Source organism: Callospermophilus lateralis, chromosome 3 (genome assembly GCF_048772815.1).
Source record: "Callospermophilus lateralis isolate mCalLat2 chromosome 3, mCalLat2.hap1, whole genome shotgun sequence".
Lineage (NCBI taxonomy): Eukaryota > Metazoa > Chordata > Mammalia > Rodentia > Sciuridae > Callospermophilus > Callospermophilus lateralis.
This window is the reverse complement of record NC_135307.1, coordinates 134,123,149-134,143,578: the sequence shown is the minus strand read 5'-3', so window position 1 is coordinate 134,143,578 and position 20,430 is coordinate 134,123,149. Positions and strand designations below refer to the sequence as shown.

The following is a 20,430-nucleotide window of genomic DNA, read 5'->3' as shown; positions in this document are numbered from 1 at the left end:
AGTCTGAGACCCTTTGTGTATTATACAGCTAAATCTTATATAGTATCCAATTGTCTAATTTGACATAATTTTTATAAAGCTGGCTTTTTGTTCCTGTCATAATCCACTCAACTCTTATAAATGCCTTCGTCTGCTTTCCAAATGCCATGGCTTGCACCTGTGGTGTTATACTGGCAAGTGGCTTCATGTCCTTTTGGTTCTTAAAATACTCTTCCTCTTCTCCCCATCCCCAGAGAGGAAGCTGTCTGAGAACTGGCTTAAGATGATAGTTCACTTCCCTTAACTTAATGCACATTTAATTAATTACACATATACAAAAAGAGTAAATCAAAGAAGTGCATCTGGGGTCATCTGGTTCTGTGAGAAATGACAGGCATGAATTGGCAAATAGGGTGAATTATTAATAAAACACCTCTGTGACATAATACAGAGATGAAAGATTGATGTTGTCTTATATTATAAGGACTCTAGTTTATGTAGGACACATCCTGGCCAACTATCAGGCTTAGGTGAAAAACCACAAAAAAGAAACGAATTGCAGTTTCAGTAAATGGGAATCACCTTATACTGTGGTCGTGATCATCATTATTTCTTAATTGTACTTGAAACACCTTTTCCCAGTAATTAGCTGGTGTGTGATCTTCGCATTTCTTACCAAAGCTCAGAGTCCCTTGGTGTTTTCACAAAGGATATTTGCAAGGGAGGCATCATACCTTGCTTAGGCCAACAAGCCTTTATCCTTCATTAATCCAACAAATGTTTACACGGCTGTGCCCTTCAAGCACATTCTCTGGGTTACATAGTCATGCTTCCCCTGCCCAACATATCCCAAGGCACTATGGACTCTTAGAAGAGTTTGCAGCCCTTCCCAGTGTGGCTGAGAGCAGCAGGTTTGGTTAATGGAGCAATCACTGTAACTGTGACCTGTCTTGCTAAGGGAAGGGAAAGAAGTGAGCATTTTAGTGGGCATATGCACCGTGCTACCTGTGTTATATTCGTTAGCTCATTCAATACTAAGGAGGCTAACCCTGTCAAGTTAGAATGTGTTCAAAATTTCTTTCCTTTTATTCTATATTATGGAAATAACCCATGATGGATTATTTAATACTCTAAATTTGAAATCCTCTCTATATAAGCATACCCTGGTTGAAATCTAAAACTACTCTGATGATGCAGGATGCATTAATAAATGGGGGAAGTGGGTAAATCATGGCAAGGACGTAAGGTAATAAAAAAATCTCTTGCTTTTTGCTTAGGGTACAGAATGTGTCAAGAAAAAATTTAAATAGTTTGAAAGTTTGTTCAAGGAATGTAGAGAAAATTGACCTCTCTTCTCTTTTTCAGATACATTCCGCCACTGATCTGGGGGAAAAGTGGACACATCCAGACAGCCTTGTATGGGAAGATGGGAAGGGTGAGATCACCACACCCTTATGGGCACCGGAAGTTTATCACCATGTCTGATGGAGCCACTTCTACATTTGACCTCTTTGAGCCCTTGGCTGAGCACTGTGTTGGAGGTGAGCAAGTTTAGGTCATAAAATTGGGCCATCTCTCAGAGAAGGAACACTAGTCAGTGGGGAACACAGTGAAGAGCACACAGCTTGTGCCACCCACTGTCCCACTACATTTGGGGACTGTAAGTCTGCTGAGAGTCATCACTTAGTAGTGTCCTATGAGAATTTGCTCCAGTCCCAATAGCCCTGCAGAGAAAGCATTGTAGAAAACAGTTGTATAATTCTCTTGTGAAATACAGAAGTGTAGTCTAAAAGGATTGGGGAGAGCCTGGGCCCCAGCATCCCCAGCCAGGACCAGGGCTGAGTCAACATTGCAACAGAGGCCCAATTATTCTAAGTGCTTTATATATGAGGTTATCTCATTTACTCCTCCTCACAGCCCTGCAAGATTAGTGCTTTTTTATTCTCACTTTACTACTGGGGAAACTGAAGCTTGGAAAAGCAGTATAGGCTGGTTTTGTTTGTTGAATAACAGTATATAAAAGCCATCGGATACCCTATGCATAGGTTTCCTTGAACAAAAAGACACATTCAAGTCATAGTCGTTGTGCATGGGTCAGGGACATCTATTTCTGAGAAACAACTCCATTTTCCATTGCTGCTGGAATTGGGCATTATTCTATTCAATCTATGCAATAAATACCTGTTATAAAACAATTCATAATGAGGGCTTTTGAAAAAGTGGAGTTAGATGCCAGCATTCTTCTGAATGCCATTTCTATCAGAAGAAAATGTGTCTTTTACATATTCAAAGGCACCTCCTTTTTTTTATAGGAGTGTGGTAATTATTTATGGGTAAATAGCATGCCTGTAATTCCAGCTACTCTAGAAGCTGAGGCAGTAAGATCACAAGTTCAAGGCCAGCCGGGCAATTGAGTGAGACTCTGTCTCAAAACAAAATGAAAAAGGGGCCCAGTAGTAGAATGCGTGCCTAGCAAGAATAAGGTCCTGGCTTCAATTCTAGTATCATAAACAAATAAAATGATGATAACAAAAACAAAATACAAAGGGATGAGGATGTAGCTCTATGATCTAGTGCTTGCCTAGCATACACAAGGCCCTGGGTTCAAGCCCCAGCAGTGGGGGGAAAATTCCAGTAAATGTATTATAACTCATTTATTTAAAGTAACTAGAACTGCTGATTAGCTGATAATAAAGGTTTAATTTTTGTTCCTGCTCCCTGAAATGCACATCCCAGACCCTTCACTTGACTGCCTTGTCATTCAGATCTCAACTCAAATGTCACTTCCTCAGAGTCTATCAAACTCTATCAAACATTTCCTCCCTAGTAGATTCCTCATGCCTCGCTGCTTTGGTTTTTCATGGAACCTGATGGTCTCTAAAGTAATCTGTGTACTTGCTCATTATCTGTCTGCTGGAATGCAGGAATCCCCAGAGCCCAATAAACAGTCATGGAAAGAATGGATAAATGAATGGGATAGGAATTCACATTGTGTTTATAAATCTTGTAGCTGATCTTTCAAATATTTATTTGTCCACCATACTCAATTCTCTTGTTTTTAGTGCTTTACTTCCTCTACCATTTTTTAAATTTAGCTTAATCATTCTACAGGACTGAGGTAGGGAGCTGAAAAGGGCAAAACTCTGATTTTTTAGTGGTATATATCTGTGCCTCTCTGTCACCCCGTTCATGAAGGATATTCTGGGGAAGGCAATATCTGTGCCCAAGAAATGTTCCAAGTAAAACTTCTCTTTTCCCTTGCATTATTTTTTATGACTATAAAAGAAATAAGTGCTCATTTTAGAAAATTGATAATACAGAGAAGTTTTAAAAGAATCACCATCCAACATACTTTTTTTAACATCTTGATCTATTTCCTTCCAGTTTTATTCCATTATTTTTCTAAAATCTGAATTAGTATACATTGTATTATAAATACTTTCATTTCATGTCATTAAAAGTCTGAAAGTTAGCCTGGGGTTGTGGCTCAGTGGTAGAAGCACTCACCTATCACCAGTGAGGCACTGGGTTCAATCCTCAGCGCCAAATAAAGAAAAATAAATAAAGGTATTGTGTCTATCTACAACTAAAAAAATATTTTAAAAAAAGTCTGAAAGTCTTCAAACATGTAGTTTTTTAACATTTTTATTTGTAGATGGACAAAATATCTTTATTTTATTTATTCATTTTTATGTGGTGCTAAGGATCCAACCCAGTGCCTCATGCGTGTGAGACAAGTGCTCTACCACTGAGCCACAATCCCAGCCCCCAAACACATAATTTTAATGATTTCTTAATAGTCTGTGTTGTGGTCATATTCCATAGTTTAACCATTCTTCTATTATTGGGCAGTTAGCTTGTTTACAGTTTTGTCATTATGAATAATTCTATGATGAGCATCCTTAGTTATAAAATTTTAGGCAAGATTCTGATAATTGGAATACTAGGTCAATATTTATAAAAATATTAAGGTTTTTCTTTTCTTTTTTCTTTTTTTGGTACTGGAGACCAAACCTAGGGCCTAGAACATGTGAGGCAAGCACTCTCTCACTGAGCTACATTCCTAGTCGCCAAATTTTAAGGTTCTTTATGTATATTATAAAATTGCTTATTAATTCACATTTCCCTGCCAGCATTAAGAAGTTTTCAATTGTTTTTCCTCTTAATTTAAAGGAAAACTTATCATATTTAATGAAAAAAATATATATTCACATTTTCAAATAGATAATTCATGCTTGTGATAGAAAATCTAAGATGTACTAAAGATACACAGTGAAAGTGTAAGTCTCTCTTCCCATTTCTACTGTCCTTCACACCCTTCCCCATTGGTACCCACTGTTAGGTTTCTTTTGTATGATTCCAGAGCTACTGGATGCATTTATAACCATAGACATTCTTTTATCCTCCATACAAATAGCAGCATATTATAAACTTTTCTATATCTAGCTCTTTTTACTTAATATATATAGGAGAGTTTGCCATATGGGATTATATAAAGACATCTAAATTTTTTTTAAAGGCCACATGTATTTCATCACGTGGACATGCAATCATTTTTTCAACCAGACCCCTGTTTCTGGACATTTAGATTATATTCAGTCTTTTGCCCTTAAAAACCTACTAAATATATACTGTGTTTCATATGTACAGGTTAATCTGTAGGATAAATACCTGAGAATAAAATTGCTGGGTCAGAGGAGTCTGTGCGAACACTTCTTTTTATTTTCCTATTCATTTGTTCATGCAGAACAGTAGTAATGTTCAGGTACTTGTGTAGTAATTTTTACAGTAATTTTATGTCTATTGAACTAATAATAAAAAATTGAACTCCGTTCAATGATGCACATCTGTAATCACAGCCATTCAGTAGGCTAAGCCAGGAAGATCACAAGTTTGAGACCAGCCTGGGCAATTTAGCAAGACCATGTCTCAAAGTAAACAATAAAAAGAACTGGGGTGTAGCTCAGGGGTAGAGAACCTCTGGGTTCAATCCCCAGTACTAAGAAAAAATTTTTTTTAGATTTATATATTTTTCATTTTATTTATTTTTTAAAATATTTTTTAGATGTTGATGGACCTTTATTTTATTCATTTATTTATATGTGGTACCGAGAATCAAACCCAGAGCCTCATACATGCTAAGCAAGTGCCTTACCACTGAGCCACAACTCCAGCCCTCATTTTATTTTTAATAAATAATTTCTATTGTATTTTTCAAATGTACCTGTATCTGACTGACAGATTGGAAAATTTTTAAATTGACCCTTCATCATAAATAGTTTGGGAATCACCAAAATAGCTCCAGCTAGAAGGGAAAAATACTGTTTTTCACAGAATTGAGTGAAAAGATATATGTTCAATTCCTTTCTCCTATAAATACACAATGGAATATTACTCAGCAAGAAAGGAGAATAAAATCATGGCATTTGCAGGTAAATGGATGGAGTTGGAGAATATAATGCTAAGTGAAGTCAGCCAATCCCAAAAAACCAAATGCCGAATGTATTCTCTGATATAAGGAGGCTGATTCTCAGTTGGGAGGGGAAGCATGGGAAGATTAGACAAACTCTAGATAGGGCAAAGGGGTAGGAGGGGAAGGGAGGGGACATGAGGATAGGAAAGATGGTGGAATGAGATGAACATCATTATCCTAAGTACATGTAATGAAGACACGAATTGTGGGAATATACTTTATATACAACCAGAGATATGAAAAATTGTGCTCTATATGTGTAATATGAATTGTAATACATTCTGCTGTCATATATAACAAATTAGAATTTTTAAAAATTTCTTTCTCCTGTCTTCAAATCCAATGAAGTGTAGTTGTTTATATTCATTGTCATATTCATTATATACATCCGGATCTCTTTCTTCACCCTATAGATGATGTCACCATGGTCATCTGCCCTGGAATTGCCAATCACAGTGAGAAGCAGTACATCCGCACCTTCGTTGACTATGCCCAGAAAAATGGCTACCGGTGTGCAGTGTTGAACCACCTGGGTGCCCTGCCCAACATTGAATTGACCTCACCACGCATGTTCACTTACGGTAAATAGGGTGTATGGCCAATAGTGTCCAAGTTCGGACAAGTGACGGCCCCCTTTTCTGTTCTCTGCAAATGTGCTGTTGCTTTTGCTTCTGCCTTGTGTAGAATTTATGCCTATCTGCAAGAGATGGTGGGGCATACATTTATAACAGCAGCAACTCATGATGTGTGTGTATGATGCCATGCCTCACCACAGTTTTGGAAGTGGGTACGCCAACCACCCCTGGCTCACAGAGGCAGAAACCAAAGCTCACGGGGAAGGCCTTGCCTTAGGTACACAGGCTGATAAGTGTCACAGCAGGGCTAAGAGCCAGCTAGATCTGGGAGTAGAACTTATGCCTCTCACCACTGTGCCATCCTGACTCTCAGGCAAGTGTGTGATGAGACACGTGAATGTCAGGAAGGGAATCTGGCACATTAGAAACCTACAGGATTTTCAAGTTCTTCGAGGACCAGAATTGGTTCTCATATTTAGGCAAATCCTTCTTGACTTTATTCGAAATCCTGTATTTGTTAAGGCTCTAGCTTCTGAACTGTTCATTCTTGATTAATATTTAGTTCTCCCGTCACATAATAAGTATACAATGATAAACAGAATTATGCATCTGTATATGCACAAGCATTTGGGATGTTTATGACTAAATAAACTAATATGTTTTAATGGGAAACAACTACATAATAACTATGATGTTCTATTACTTCCTCCCATTCTGTCTGTATCTATATGTATTTAGTTTTTATTGAGTTGTAGTTATAGCATGTGTACCTACGGTGACTTTTTAAAGTAACTCTATAGTCACCAGCATAAAAGATGCATAGTTATTATGTTTAATTATTCTAAGAGCCACATTGATATTACTATTCTGTTGTAGTTTATTTAACCATTCCTCTTTTAGGACATGGAGGTCATTTAAAGTTTTTTAGCATTTTAAATGATGGTGCTATGAAGCTCTTTTTAACTTTTTTTTTTTAACATTGTGACCAAGTGTAAACGTCTTATTAGCAAACATTTGTTTTTAGGGGGTATATTGTTTATATTGGGATCTGATGACATTGTCCTTCACCTCAAAGGAGAGGTATTGGATCCCTACAGGGGCACTGTAAGCCTATAGGGTAAAAACAGTAATGCCTCGGATCCACAGTGCTAGAAGGGAAGACACACAAGCAATATAAAAAGACAAGGGAAGAAATTGCTCCCAAACAAATCAAGATACTACATTATTAGAATCCATGGCCAGCACAGCAGAAGATAGACCGAGAAGGAGTTCAGGATGTGCATATTTAAAATGTTCTGTGAATTAAAGAATGATATAAGGAGCAAATACAGTCTGCAAAAGATCATTTTGACAAAGAGCTACATAAACAAATACAGAAAGCAAAAGATTACTTCAATATGGACATAGAGGTTCTAAAAAAAAAAAAAACAGAAAGCCTTGAAATGAAAGAAAGAATAAACTAAATTAAAAGTTCAATTGAGCATTACCAATAGATTAGACCACTTGGAAGACAGGACCTCAGACAATGAAGACAAATATAACTATATTGAAAAGAATGTAGACAACACAATGAAAATGGTAAGAAACAATGAGCAGAACATTCAAGAAATATGACATAGCATAAAAAGACAAATGTTTTTATTTCTAAGGTATATGCATTGACAAAATCTGCAAGAAAAAGCTCTTCAATGTACAACTTCAAAATATAAATATGAACATCCTCATTACAATTAAGCTTCAAGTCAGGATTTTTTATAATGGACTTATAAAAAATTAATGAAATACTCTTATTCTTAAGTTCTAAACAGCTGGTTCTGGTGCAAGGAAGTGATTTCACTGATCCTTAGGATGCAAGTGGAAGCTGTTTAACTCTTTAGTGACTTCTTTGGAGTAAGTTTCCAGTGAAATTATGGAGTTAACATTTTTTATGTGTATTCATACATATCAATATATTGCCCTCTAGCAAGGTCATTCCAGTTCATGATGCCTTTGGTAACATATAAGGTCACTCTCCTGCAAGGGCAGGGCAGGGAAGTGGGTACATCCAGGCCTGGTGCTAGGTACTCTGAGTCTGTTTCCTCCTCTGCATTTACTCCCACACCTGAAGACACCCATTGTATAGGCTCTGTTCTGTTGAACAGTTTCGTCAGTGGCTTGAAGACATAAACAATTGTACAGATTTGCAGATAAAACACAGGCATGTTGGGAGTGAGAAAAAGAATTGGATCCAGAAGGCATAAATAAGCAAAATCTAATACAAATGAAAATAGTGAGAAATAATTGTAAGGTTCTGTACGTGGACTTAGAGCTCCATCTAAACAAATAGTGGATGAGAGGTGTGGCTTGGCTGCAGGGCAGGCAGAGACTTAGGAGCACAATTGTGCCAAACTGCACAAGAAATGCCTGTGAAGGCACTTAATGTGAGCCAGCCCTGTGCTTGTCTCACCTAGATATCGTCCCCTCAGCCTCACCCAGGAATTAGTGAACTTCTGATTGAAAGACTAAGACACAGAGAGTTAAGCTATTTGGCCAAGGGCATGGAACCTGTAGAGAGAAGAGTTAAAAGATAGGAGCCTAATCCTGCTACCTCATCCTCCAGAACCATCTCAGAGCTGGTAGAATGGCTGGCTCTGTGGGGATTGGCCCCCCACAGCCCGTGTACTCTGGGTGGTGGCTAGAGGAGGCCACATGGATGCATTACCAAGTCAGGGGATCTGGTTAGAAAAAGGTGCAGAGAAGAACAGGCTCTGTGTGGAGTGTTCTCTCAGGAAGGACCCCAGTCAAGAGACAGGCCCTGGATCAGCTACTGCAGCGCTGCTTTCAATTAGCCACATGGCCTTGAGCAGTTTGCTTAACCTCAGTTCCAGATTCAACTACAATAGTAGGTGGGTTGCTGAGTACTTGGCAGGTAGTTGAGAGATTAAAAAACTGACTTAGTAACCATTTATTAAATGTTGGGTTTATTCTTATTTCAATACTTGGAGGTCTATTAATGTTGGTGAATGTTTTTGACCAGATTTTTTTTTTTTAAATCATATTCTGAAGGGGAAGTTGAGTCTCAGTAAACCATTGTAGCCTAGTGTGATGAGTGCCCTAGAAGAGGGGCTGGTGGGCATGGGGACGCCAGCTGACTCTGGAAGTGAAGAGTCATGCTGCAGTGGGAGGAGTCTCCCAAGAAAGGCATTGAGCTGGGTCCTCAAAGGTGAGCTTATAAACAAGGGCTCTGGGCAGGATAATCCCAGCAGAAAAACAGCTTGCTGGGCCTAGTTGGTGGTATAGTTGGGCTAATGAGTTATATCTGAGCATGAAAAAATCTACACAATTGAGGTGGATCCATTTAGGGAACACATCAGTCCTGTCCCCGTCACCCCCCATTTCCCCATTTCCTTTTATTTGTTACATTTTTGTTTCATCAGAATTTTAGAAGTGAATTCCTACTGTTTGTTTTACTTTGGTAGTTTTCCCGAAAGGTTACTTGGGATGATTTTTCTAGCCCTGCTATTTAATTGAATACATCGATGCATCCTTTAACTTTACAGTGCCTCTTATACCCTTTGGAAATAAGATTTAAAAAAATGTGACCTTAATGGGTATAAAATCCAGAAGTCACACACAATACTGAAATCTAAAATGTAAACCATCTATGGTAGCTGGGAGGACACCAAGGAAAGGAAATGCTAGTGTTTCCTTTGGTGCCATTGATATATGTTATTTTAGCTTAAAATTATGAGTTTTTAATAAATGGTTCTCTGGACTGGTGGATAAAGAGCACTCCTTTAGTGAACGTGGCCTTGTGCATGAAGGCAAAGCCCAGGCTTATTACTTTTATACTTATATATAAAATTAAAATACATATACATGTATTTTTTTTAATTTTTATTTTTTGGTACCAGGATTGAACTGAGGGGTGCTTCATTACTGAGCCATATCCCCAGCTCTTTTTTATATTTAGAGACAAGATCTTACTAATTTGCTTAGGGCCTTGCTAAGTTGCTAAGGCTAGCTTTGAACTCAAGATCCTTCTGCTTCAGCCTCCTGAGCTGCTGGGATTTTAAGCATGCAACACCTTGCCTGACAGGCTTATTACTTCTGATAGGTAAACTGAGGCAGCTCAATAGTTAACATGCTGGAACTGAAAAACCCTCATCACTGTTTTGTTTTTGACTGGGGATTGAACTCGGGGGCACTCAACCACTGAGCCACATCCCCAGCCCTATTTTGTATTTTATTTAGAGACAGGTCTCACTGAGTTGCTTAGTGCCTCACTTCTGCTGAGGCTAGCTTCAAATTTGCAATCATCCTATCTCAGCCTCCGAAGCCACTGGGATTCATGGATGGGCTTTTTAAATTAGCAAAAACATATCTGTAGAGTTTTGTTTCCATGCTCAATGTCATTAACTTTTAATTGCTATTGTTTTGTGCCTTTTTGTAAGTACTATTACTATTGTTTACTATTGTATTGTTTTGTATCTGGCCTAATATCCAGCAGTTCTCTTGCTTCTTCAGGGTGTGCTTTTCTCTCCTTGTCTTTCTATTTCATTCTGTTGGACTTTAGAATTATTTACTCAGGCTCTATGTTAAATTTGTGTCAGAGATAATAGATTTGATTATGCTGTGGGAACAAACAATTCCCCATATTCTTAAAAACAAAGATGTTTTCTGCCTCACAGGACACATCCTTCGTGGCCCAGCAGGGGGTTCCGGGTCCCCATCATTACTATCCTAGGGCTTAGGCTGGAGCAGCAGCCACCAGCTGGAGCCAGCCTCACAAAGAGTGGAAAGAACCTGACTCTTGAAGCTTCTGAGAAACCATAGAGGTCACTCCTGTTCATAATTTATTGGCAAAGTACACAACATGGCCAAACCTAACTCCATTGAGGTAGAGATGCATCTTCCAGGAAGGGAAAATAGATACTAGCAAACTCTGGCACTGTTTATTATAATTTTTAATAGAATTAATAATTATAAGTTAACTTGGAAAAGTTCATTTGTACAGTACTTTTCTTCTTAAGGAATGTGGCATTTTTCTGAAACTCCTAGGTTTCCTCGTGTAGGTCATGGCTGTACACTCGCTCAATAGTAGAATTCCCCCTGGGAACTTTTTAAAGATCCCAGGGCTGGATGCCAGCTCCTGGGGAGCCCCTGGTTCAGCCTAGGTTTTCAAAGCCACAGACATAAGACTTGTTCCATTTCCTCTTTAGTTTTGTTTTGCTTTTAATTTTTATTAGAGAAATTTTCAAAATATGCAGAAGTAGGGATAATAGTAGAATGAAACCAGAATAAACCCCACATGTCATTACCCCATAACAGTTACTCTGACCAGTCTTGTCTCTACCAGAAATAGATGCAAATGGGACTCTTTCCACCTCTTTATTTTGAAAATTTGGTGTGGATGTCTTCTTTTGTATAAAATATAGTTGGATATTATCAGGGAGACACAGATTTTTTTTTCCATAAAACAAGAAACCTTCACTTCTGCTGATGCTAAATAAAATCCGAAAGAGGGAGATGGGACTTGCTCCTCTTGCCTGCTTCCAGGATTCGAGTCAGGTCCATCAATATGTTCAATTGGCGGATAGGTTCTTATGCTTCTTTTAATCTTCTTTCTTCCCCAACTAAGCCAGCTTCCTTTTCGGTATGGAGTGATTGGATGTGACATTGGGAGGCATTCTGGGTCCTCAAGACACGCTGCAGTCAACAAGTCAGGCTGCATGGTCCCACCCTAAGCGTATGAGTGGGTGCCAGGGCCTGGCCCTGGTATCACCAAGTGCTAGAGGGACTCCAGAGCCTGCTTATCTCAGGTCCATCCAAGTTCAGTTTGGAAGGCCATCCTGTGGCCTTTACACAGCTCCTCCCTGTCATTTGAGTTTCAACCAACATTTTACCTTTTCAAGAGAGTCCTTCATTGATTCCTCCCCCCACGTAATGTGGCTCCAACCTCCCAAGTCAACCTCCACTTAATGTCACTCTTGACATTTTTCAAAGGACTTGAGAATTGAAGTTCAGTATTTTTTTTTCATCATTTGTGAACTTATATTCACATGTGTTTGTTTATATGTTTATTACCTGCCTCTCCACCCAAAAAGTCTACTCCGTGAGAACAGGCAGTCTTTGTGCTGTATGGAGTGATTGGATGTGACATTGGGAGGCATTGGATGTGACATTCTGAGTTCTCAAAGACACGCTGCAGTCCTGTGGTAGCTCCCATTGCCAAGAATCCTGCTGAACCATAGACTTTGCTCCTCTCCTTAGACACCACTGCCTGCTGACTGAATGAGGACCCAGGTGATGGACATGAAATGGCAGTTTGTGAATGTATGGTGTCTAAGTGGGTGTGTCTTACTGTTCTGCAAGTCCTCCCTTGTGCAAATCACATCTCTAGAGCAGAGGCCAGCCATTCAAGTCACCAAGAATACCCTTTTGGCTTTCTGAAATAGTTGTCTTCACCAGAAGAAATCAATAAAGGTCTTCGACATGAAAACACTATATTCTTCTTTTCCTGTTGTGTACCCCTCTCAGACCTCTCTTTGAAAATTACAAAAGATCTTTTCCTATTTATCAAACTAACTCTGTTCCAATCCATGCAAGCATTAATCCCTTGTTACTAGCCATCTTTGCTGATATGATTAGAAATGGTTGAAAACAGATCTCTCTCTTGCTCAGAAGAACGTCCTAAGTGGATAATTAGGCATTCTCAGAATGCTTGGTGCTGCCTTTCAAAGATAAATTCATTAAGGAAAGTCCTTCATGATAGTAGTCACCATCTATCTCACACTAATAAATGCCAGGAATGTGCTGGATTTTGTGTGTGTGCTTCACTTGATATTTACTGCCTCAAAGGTAGGTATAATTAGTATCCCCATATCACAGGCTTGAGGAGGTTAAGTTCCTCGTTTAGGGTCATGTGATTAGTAAGCAGAACCAGTATTCAAACTGTGATTTTAGTTGTTGTTGTGGTGGTTGGGGAGGTGCTAGGGATTGAATCCAGAGCACTTTACCATTGAGTTACATCCCAACCCCTTTTTCTTCCCCCTCCCCAACTTGATTTAATTTTATTTTGAGACAGAGTCTCACTAAGTTGCCCAGATTGGCCTCAAACTTGCAAGTCTCCTGCCACAGCCTCATCAGTAGCTGGGATTACAGGTGTATGTCACTACACCTGGTTAAACTGTATGATTCTTAACCCCAATTCAATAACACCTCTGCTGTTGTGTTAATTTCCTATTTAGAATATGGTTCATTAGGATAGAGAGGAGCAGGAAGATATTTGAACATTCAAAAAGGTTTTGCCCCACTTTGGTGGCAGTTTGTATTGATAGCTGTTACTTTCATGGTGTTTGCTCTGTGCCAGGTACTGTCCTGAGTACTTACAAATTAAACCAGTCATTTCCCTTCTACAGATGAGGATCCAGCAGGATGTAGTAATGCTCCACATCACAAGGCTGACAGGAATGGGTGACCCTGTTTCAAATTCAGGCGATCTAGCTGTTGTCTGAGAGTTCATGCTCCAGAACAATGGGCTACTTTCCCTTTCATATTAGAAAGTGCATCCTGCTGATACTTCTGAGGTGTTAGGAAATAGGTCTCACTCAGATGCATTTTAGATACAAGGCAAAAGAACACCTGAGAGCTGCTTAAAGCCATCCAGAAATGGGCCTGGTAGATTTGGGTTCATTCATCCAGCTTCCTCCAGAGCCTTATGGGGCCATCCCCTATAATGAAGATATAGGTATAAATTTAAGTCCCTGCCTTCAGGAAGCTCCCAGTGTATAAGGAGCACCTCACATCTAACGTGGTTAAGGAAAGGGCATATGGCTACAATCAGTCTAAGCTTATTTTCTGGCTTTATCCAAAAAGAGTATTTACCAATAAGAGTATCTTTATCCAAAAAGAGTATCTACTTTTCAGGGACAAGAACCAGATCTTAGTTTTTAACTGTTGTATTATTTTCTGTTAATCTTCTGCATCTAGTACCTCTCTTAGATCTGCTTAGGAAAGACCTGCACAGGGCAAGAGCCAGTTCTTTAGAGACTCGTAGGTGGGGGCTGAATGCCTAGTGAAAGAGTTGAAGAAGATTATGGGGGAAATCAGCAGTAACAACAAAAAGCACAGAGTCCGGCAGATACCAGACAATGACAATGATGATTGTCTTTATTAGTCCTTTTTGTGTTTTCTGTGAGCCAACTTAGAAAAGAAGAGGCAAGTGTTTACTGGAACAGTTAACCAACCTTGCCTTTGTAGCAGCTTCACACAGTGACCTCTTACGGACATTTGAACTTCCACAAGGACTAATTTGAGACACCATTCTTGTTTAGTGCAAAATGCTCTCTCCTTTTTTGAGCTTGGTCTGAGTTATGTCTCTTTCTGTGGTCACAGGGGTGACCAGGCTCTGAGAGTTATTTTGAAGGAGCAATGCTGGCTTTCCTGCTGCAGGACTTTCAGGATGGGCCTCCTAGTCAAACCTGGTTGGATCACACATCTCTAGCTCAAAAGTTATTAGTTTCAATATTCAAATAGAGTCAACTCGGGTGTGAGTCGTGGTGTTGGGGATTGAACCTAGGAGCTTACACATGCTGACCAAGTGCTCTACCATTGAGTTACAACTCAGCCCTGGAGTAAACTCTTAAACTTAGTTCTGGCAAGATTTTTTAATTGCTGTTCATGCTCTGTTCACTGTATTTTAACCTTCTAAACATAATTTTCTTTTTTAAAAAAAAAAAAATTTCCTCTACTTACCTCAGTATAGTTCATAGACTTTTTTAAACTAGAAAATATTAAATATTTCTTGTAATAAATTAAATTAAATGACATTAGCTGATCTGGCCAAAAATAAAATGTGAACCTATTAGGATGACTAGTAGCACCCACCATAGTGAAATTTTCCAACCTGTCTTAAAGTTCACTAAACTGTCTTATTGGTAAATAAGAAATATGGGATACTACACTGGAACAGGCCAGGTTCCATCTCTGTGATGTGGATGAGCTTAATCAATAGCACTTGGAAAAGAAGGAAGACGGAGAAGTCTTAAAAATGGTATTGAAGTATATTATTTACAAACAGCCTACTCTTTAGTTGGAACACTGCTGCAGTGCAAACTTGGCTTATTTTTTATTGACTTAATTGATTTTCTAACCCAGACAATGTTTAGAATGTGAGTGTTTTGTCAGTGACGTTTGGGGACCAGAAAGTTCAGGGCCTATCTTTGCAAAGAGCCTCATACCCTAAGAGTCCTGTATTTATACTCAGAGCAAACTATAACTGGATCATGGCTATCAGCCAAGGAGTGAACTGAAGCCAGAATTTTCCAGCTGATGATGATCTTCATATCTTAAAGTTTTATTGCCAGAAAGTTAAGAGATGAGCAATAAAGGGTCCTGAGTTTGATCTTGATTTGAAGAGAGAAAAACTAAAATTTTTATGTCTCTTCTATATCAGGTGACAGGAATAAAAATAACCTAGCTTTGGCCCCTATAGGGTGCCAAATCCCTTATGACCATCAGCCTCCTAAGAACTTAACACCCTTTTCTGACCAGAACACCAAGCATTTGGCATTGAAAATGGGCTCAAAAGTTTTAAATTGATTCTTACTGTGAGTTAACTATAAATAATAAATAAATGAGTCCTTTCCTTATTTCTAAATTCTTGACTCTCTAGCATTAGACATCAAGCTGAGAAGTACCTAAAATCACAGCATTGGGATTCTGTTGCTTAGAGAAGGAGCTCTTTAATTGAGTTTAACCCTAGAAGTTTTTGGTTTTTAAAATACCTTTTGGAACTTGTAGGTAAGGTCAGAAAATTTTACTTTGCTTAGAGAGCAGCCTTTCAATCTTGGAATTGAGAAGAGAGGCCCTGGACCTGAGGTGACTATATAATATAATATCGCAACTGGGACATTTTTGAGAGGACCTTATTAACAACCACATCAAAACAACAGGCAGATTCCAGGACTGAGACAAATTAGGATTGGACAGTCATTCCTCACCATAAAGGAGATACATATAATAAAGAAACTTCAATTTTTTTCTACTATTCAATCCATCTTATAATATTTGATTAGCTCATGAACCTAGATATTTCTATAGACTTCTCATATCTAGCATTTTAATTGATAGAGATTCAATTTGGGATCGTGTTCATGATTCCAGATTGATAAATATGAATTATTTGCCTCTGCCTGAAATAGTCAAGTTGATGTTGGCAGAAGAACACAATGAGAAGGAAGGAGGTGGGGAAAGGTGAAGGGAGAGAGAACATACAAGGGAAAGGAGTAAAATATGGAAGCTCCAGCATCTGGCAAGACCACCTGCTGAGAGTCAGGGCTGGGAGCTTCAGGACATGCAAGGGGGTCATATCCAGAGCAGAATTGTGGAGAGGCAGTGATGATAGGTTCTGCACTTTCAGAATGAGATCTGAATGCTGAAGATGGCAGCTATAAGAGGGCAGTTTTAGGCAGTTTATACCTGGAGAAACAAAACCAAAAGTACTCGTTTTTGTTTCAGAGATGAGACCCAGGCAAACTAAAGTGATGGGCAAAGAGGGGCTCCCACCTTATTGCTACAGCTATTTTCTTCCCAAGTGACCCAATTTAGTAATAGCTTCCCTTTTGGCTTTAAGAAATGACTCACATACTTTCGCTATGAAAGTGACAGGCTGCCAGGCCTCTTAGCCACCCACCTGTCAGTGAGCCATGTTCTTAGCCTGACCATGTCTTTCTCTCGGATGAAACTTAGTGGGAAAGACATTCAAGTGCTTGTTTCCCACCCGCTGTGCAGTCACACTGGCCAACACTATGTGTTGTCATTCCATATGAATCAGACTTCCTTCTTATCCACCTAACATTTTGTGGCACACCCACCAAGTGCCAGGCCCATGCCTGGCATGGGGAATGCGGAGATGACTCAAAGTCTCCATGAACAAGGAACACTAAGTCCCTGGGTCCTTGTATTTTAGCCTACTTAGTCATGTTAGTGTCATTTGGGAAAGTGGCTTTTGAAATAGTAGCTTTCAAAAAGCCTTTGCCTTTGAGGGTGCGGGCTTGAAGAAAAAGGTACCAAGCCTTTCCTACTTTCAGCAGGTGGCCTTTCCAGGATGGCCCTATCTTCCTCTCTCTAAGGCCAGGCCAGTGTATTAAATTTCATCCTGTCTTTGAAAAGCTGCAATGAGATTAGCTATCTAATCGTGTTACTAGTGCTAATCCCAGAAGGATTAAATATCTAGAACTTCATTAAAATCTCCCTCGTATTAAAAAACCGATTACTGTAGCTCTTGGTAACCTAACAAGCCAGGGAGGGGCTCCCAGGCACTGAGGGTATTGGTAACTGGCATCAGGTGGAGGTCCCAGGAGGACCCAGTTTTCCAGAAGGCTGATCCTGGAGCTGGAGCTAGGCAGGCACACCATGTCTCTGCCCTACCCTTGCCTGGGGCAAGTGGCAGCTCTTCATGGAACACCCAACAGCTTGTCCAGCATCAGACAAGGCTGGCCTTTTATCCAGATCAGATGTGTTTAGATTTAATTAAAAGGAAACTCCCCAAGTGCCTACACAATAAGCTTTAATTGTTCCTCAGTGGTATAGCAAATCCAAGTTTTGTAACTGCCCCAGTGACATCTGAACATCTGCGCTAGGTCTCAAATAATTAGTATCGAATCTGAATAAAGATAGATGGGTCTAAAAGGAATCAGGGGAAAATAAGACTTTCAATAATTAAACAGTACAATAAAACTAACAATACATAAGTACTATTACTTATGTAGAATTGTGATACAAGGCAAATGCTTAACCTACCCATACTTCCTAAATCCAAAACTCTGGAATTGGGGCCCCCATGACTGTTTCAAGGAGCTCTCTGTTTAAACTTATCTCTAGAACTGATTCAATAGGTTTGGAGCAGGGCACAGAAACATGTATTTTGAACAAGTTCCCAGGCAATGCTAATATTGTTGGCCCAGGGACCACTTTGAGAACCCCTGGGCCAATATATCATTCTTGTGATGACATTTAACCTCCGTTTAGCTTTTCTGACTCACTTTTTATAAGAAAGATCACTAGCAAGTAATTGTATATATTTAAGGATTTAAAGCTTGTTTTTGCCAGGTGTTTGATGAGTCTGGAGGGTGTATCTCTTTGTGTTGAGTGGGGACTGGCCCCTGTAGAAGCCTTGCAGTGAGGATATTTTTAGAAAGTTGCTACCAGTCTGACATCTCCGCTTCAGATACTTCCAAAGTCTGTGCAGTGCCCCCCATCTTTGAAGGCTGCTTATTGCAAGTGGAAGGGAAGGAAGTTGGAAAAGAGATGGTCCAGACATAGAAGAGGGGGTGCCTCAAAAAATACTTTCTCATTTTGGTCTGAGCTGGTGAGGTCCTTGATCTTTAGAGCAGTAGTTCTCAGTCCTAGTACCAGGCAAATTGGATCCTCTAAAAGAATACCCATGCCCAGGTCCTACCCTCAGACATTCTGATTTAATGATTCTGAGGGAGGTCCATGCATTAGCATTTATTTTTATCTTATTTTTATTTTGCACCAGGAATTGAACCCAGGGATGCTTAAACACTGAGCTACATCCCCAGCCCATTTATATATACGTACGTGTGTGTGTGTGTGTGTGTGTGTGTGTGTACTTTTTTATTTAGAGACAGTCTTGCTAAGTTGCTAAAGCTGGCTTTGAACTTGCAATCCTCCTGCCTCAGTCTCCTGAGCCACTGGAATTTTAGGCATGTACCATTAGGCCTGGCTCATTAGCTTTTATTGGGCCAGGTGATTCAAATATACAATCAGATTAAAGAACACTGCTTTAAAGAAAAATCCAGAAATTTAGCATGGCCTTTCCAAGTGTTAAGCTACAGATCCTTGTTTGAATGATTTTTTTAATTGTGATAAAATATGCATGACATAGGGCTGGGGATGTGGCTCAAGCGGTAGCGCGCTCGCCTGGCATGCGTGCGGCCTGGGTTCGATCCTCAGCACCACATAAAAACAAAGATGTTGTGTCTGCCAAAAACTAAAAAATAAATATTAAAAAAATCAAAAAAAAATCTTAGACAAATTTGGATAAATTTGACCTAAGTGGGCATGAAAGCCTGGCCTTTCAAATTCCAGAGTGAAGAAGCCAGTTCCCTTTGGACCAGATTCTTGACCCTTCAGAGGGTCCATTCTGTTCATTGGCATCTTTATTGAAGACTACAGATTGTCCCAGCCTGATGGGTGCAGGAGGGAGAAAAGTAGGAAACTTGATCCTCTAGCATCTCACTGGAGTGAGAGAGACCTGCTTCCTTCCCAGATGGAGCATAGGTCTCAACTGTACTGATATATAATGGTTTCCAAGACATTGTAGAGGGATTAAAGCAAGGTACTAAAGAATGTGTATGCTACCACTGGTATTAAAAGAGAGATGGAGGGAGGAAGGGACGGAGAGAGAGAGAATAGGAAACTTACCTTTTAAGCATCATTTATGTCATTGGAATTCTGTACATTATGCATGAATTGACTGCTGAAAAAATTTTTGTTCAGATTCCTGGGGGTAAGGCCCAGGATTGCCCATTTCTGACACTCTGTCCAGGTGATTCTGGGCATACTGCAATTTAAGAACTCCTGCATGTGTTGGTTTGACTCAGTCTGCAGCCCACCACAAAAGGAAGACAGATACCTGGGAGCTTGCCCCAGGCATCGCTTGCTGATTAGGGAAGACACTGTCCAAGTCCATTAGGGATGTCAAAACTTCTGACCCCAGGTCAGCAACTCATCTTTCTACTGTAAATTCATTCTCTTCTCATACCAGTCTGGGTTATTTGGTTTGATACTGGGAATTGAACCCAGGGGCACTTAACCACTGAACTACAAACCCATCCTTTTTATTATTTTTTATTTTGAGACAGTCTCAATAAATTGCTCTCAATAAATTGCTGAGGCTAACCTCGAACTTATGATCCTCCTAACTCTGCCTCCCGAGTCCCTGGGATAATGGGTGTGTGCCACTGCACCCATCACCAATCTGTTTTGTATATGCTTCCTGCCAACATTCCTAACTTTCCCCGGTAGGTGTTACTTAAGTTGGCTCCCTGCAGTCTGAGGTTGGGTCTTAGAAGGATGTGGTGAATCACTTTACTTGTATATGGCCATTTGTCTCCTCTTCTAAGAAAAGTTGTAGAAACACAGCATAGTTCCAATAGCTTCCCAAGGGGACACCAGCTGAGGTCATCCCTCCTGAGCAAACTAGGCAAACACCTCTCCATCCAGAAGGCTCCTCTGAGTATTTCTGAATGGGGCTGCCTCCCTTGGCACCCTGTTCCAACGTCACAAAGAACATCTTATCCTAATCCTACAGAGCATCCTGGCCATCCCTCTGGACTTAAGTTTGCCTTTCCTTCCCTCCCCTACACTGACAAGAAGATCCTGTAAATAACAGCC

The 20,430-nt window shown here is 39.8% G+C and overlaps 1 protein-coding gene across 1 annotated transcript in view; it reads left to right on the top strand.

The window, feature by feature from the left end:
- The window catches only part of Abhd2 (abhydrolase domain containing 2, acylglycerol lipase), a 102,011-nt gene that overhangs the window by 56,551 nt on the left and 25,030 nt on the right, over positions 1-20,430 (top strand). The window contains exons 4-5 of the mRNA XM_076851374.2: positions 1,345-1,520; positions 5,866-6,033. Coding sequence (XP_076707489.1) covers positions 1,345-1,520; positions 5,866-6,033 — 344 coding nt within the window. The remainder of the gene's footprint in view (positions 1-1,344; positions 1,521-5,865; positions 6,034-20,430) is intronic.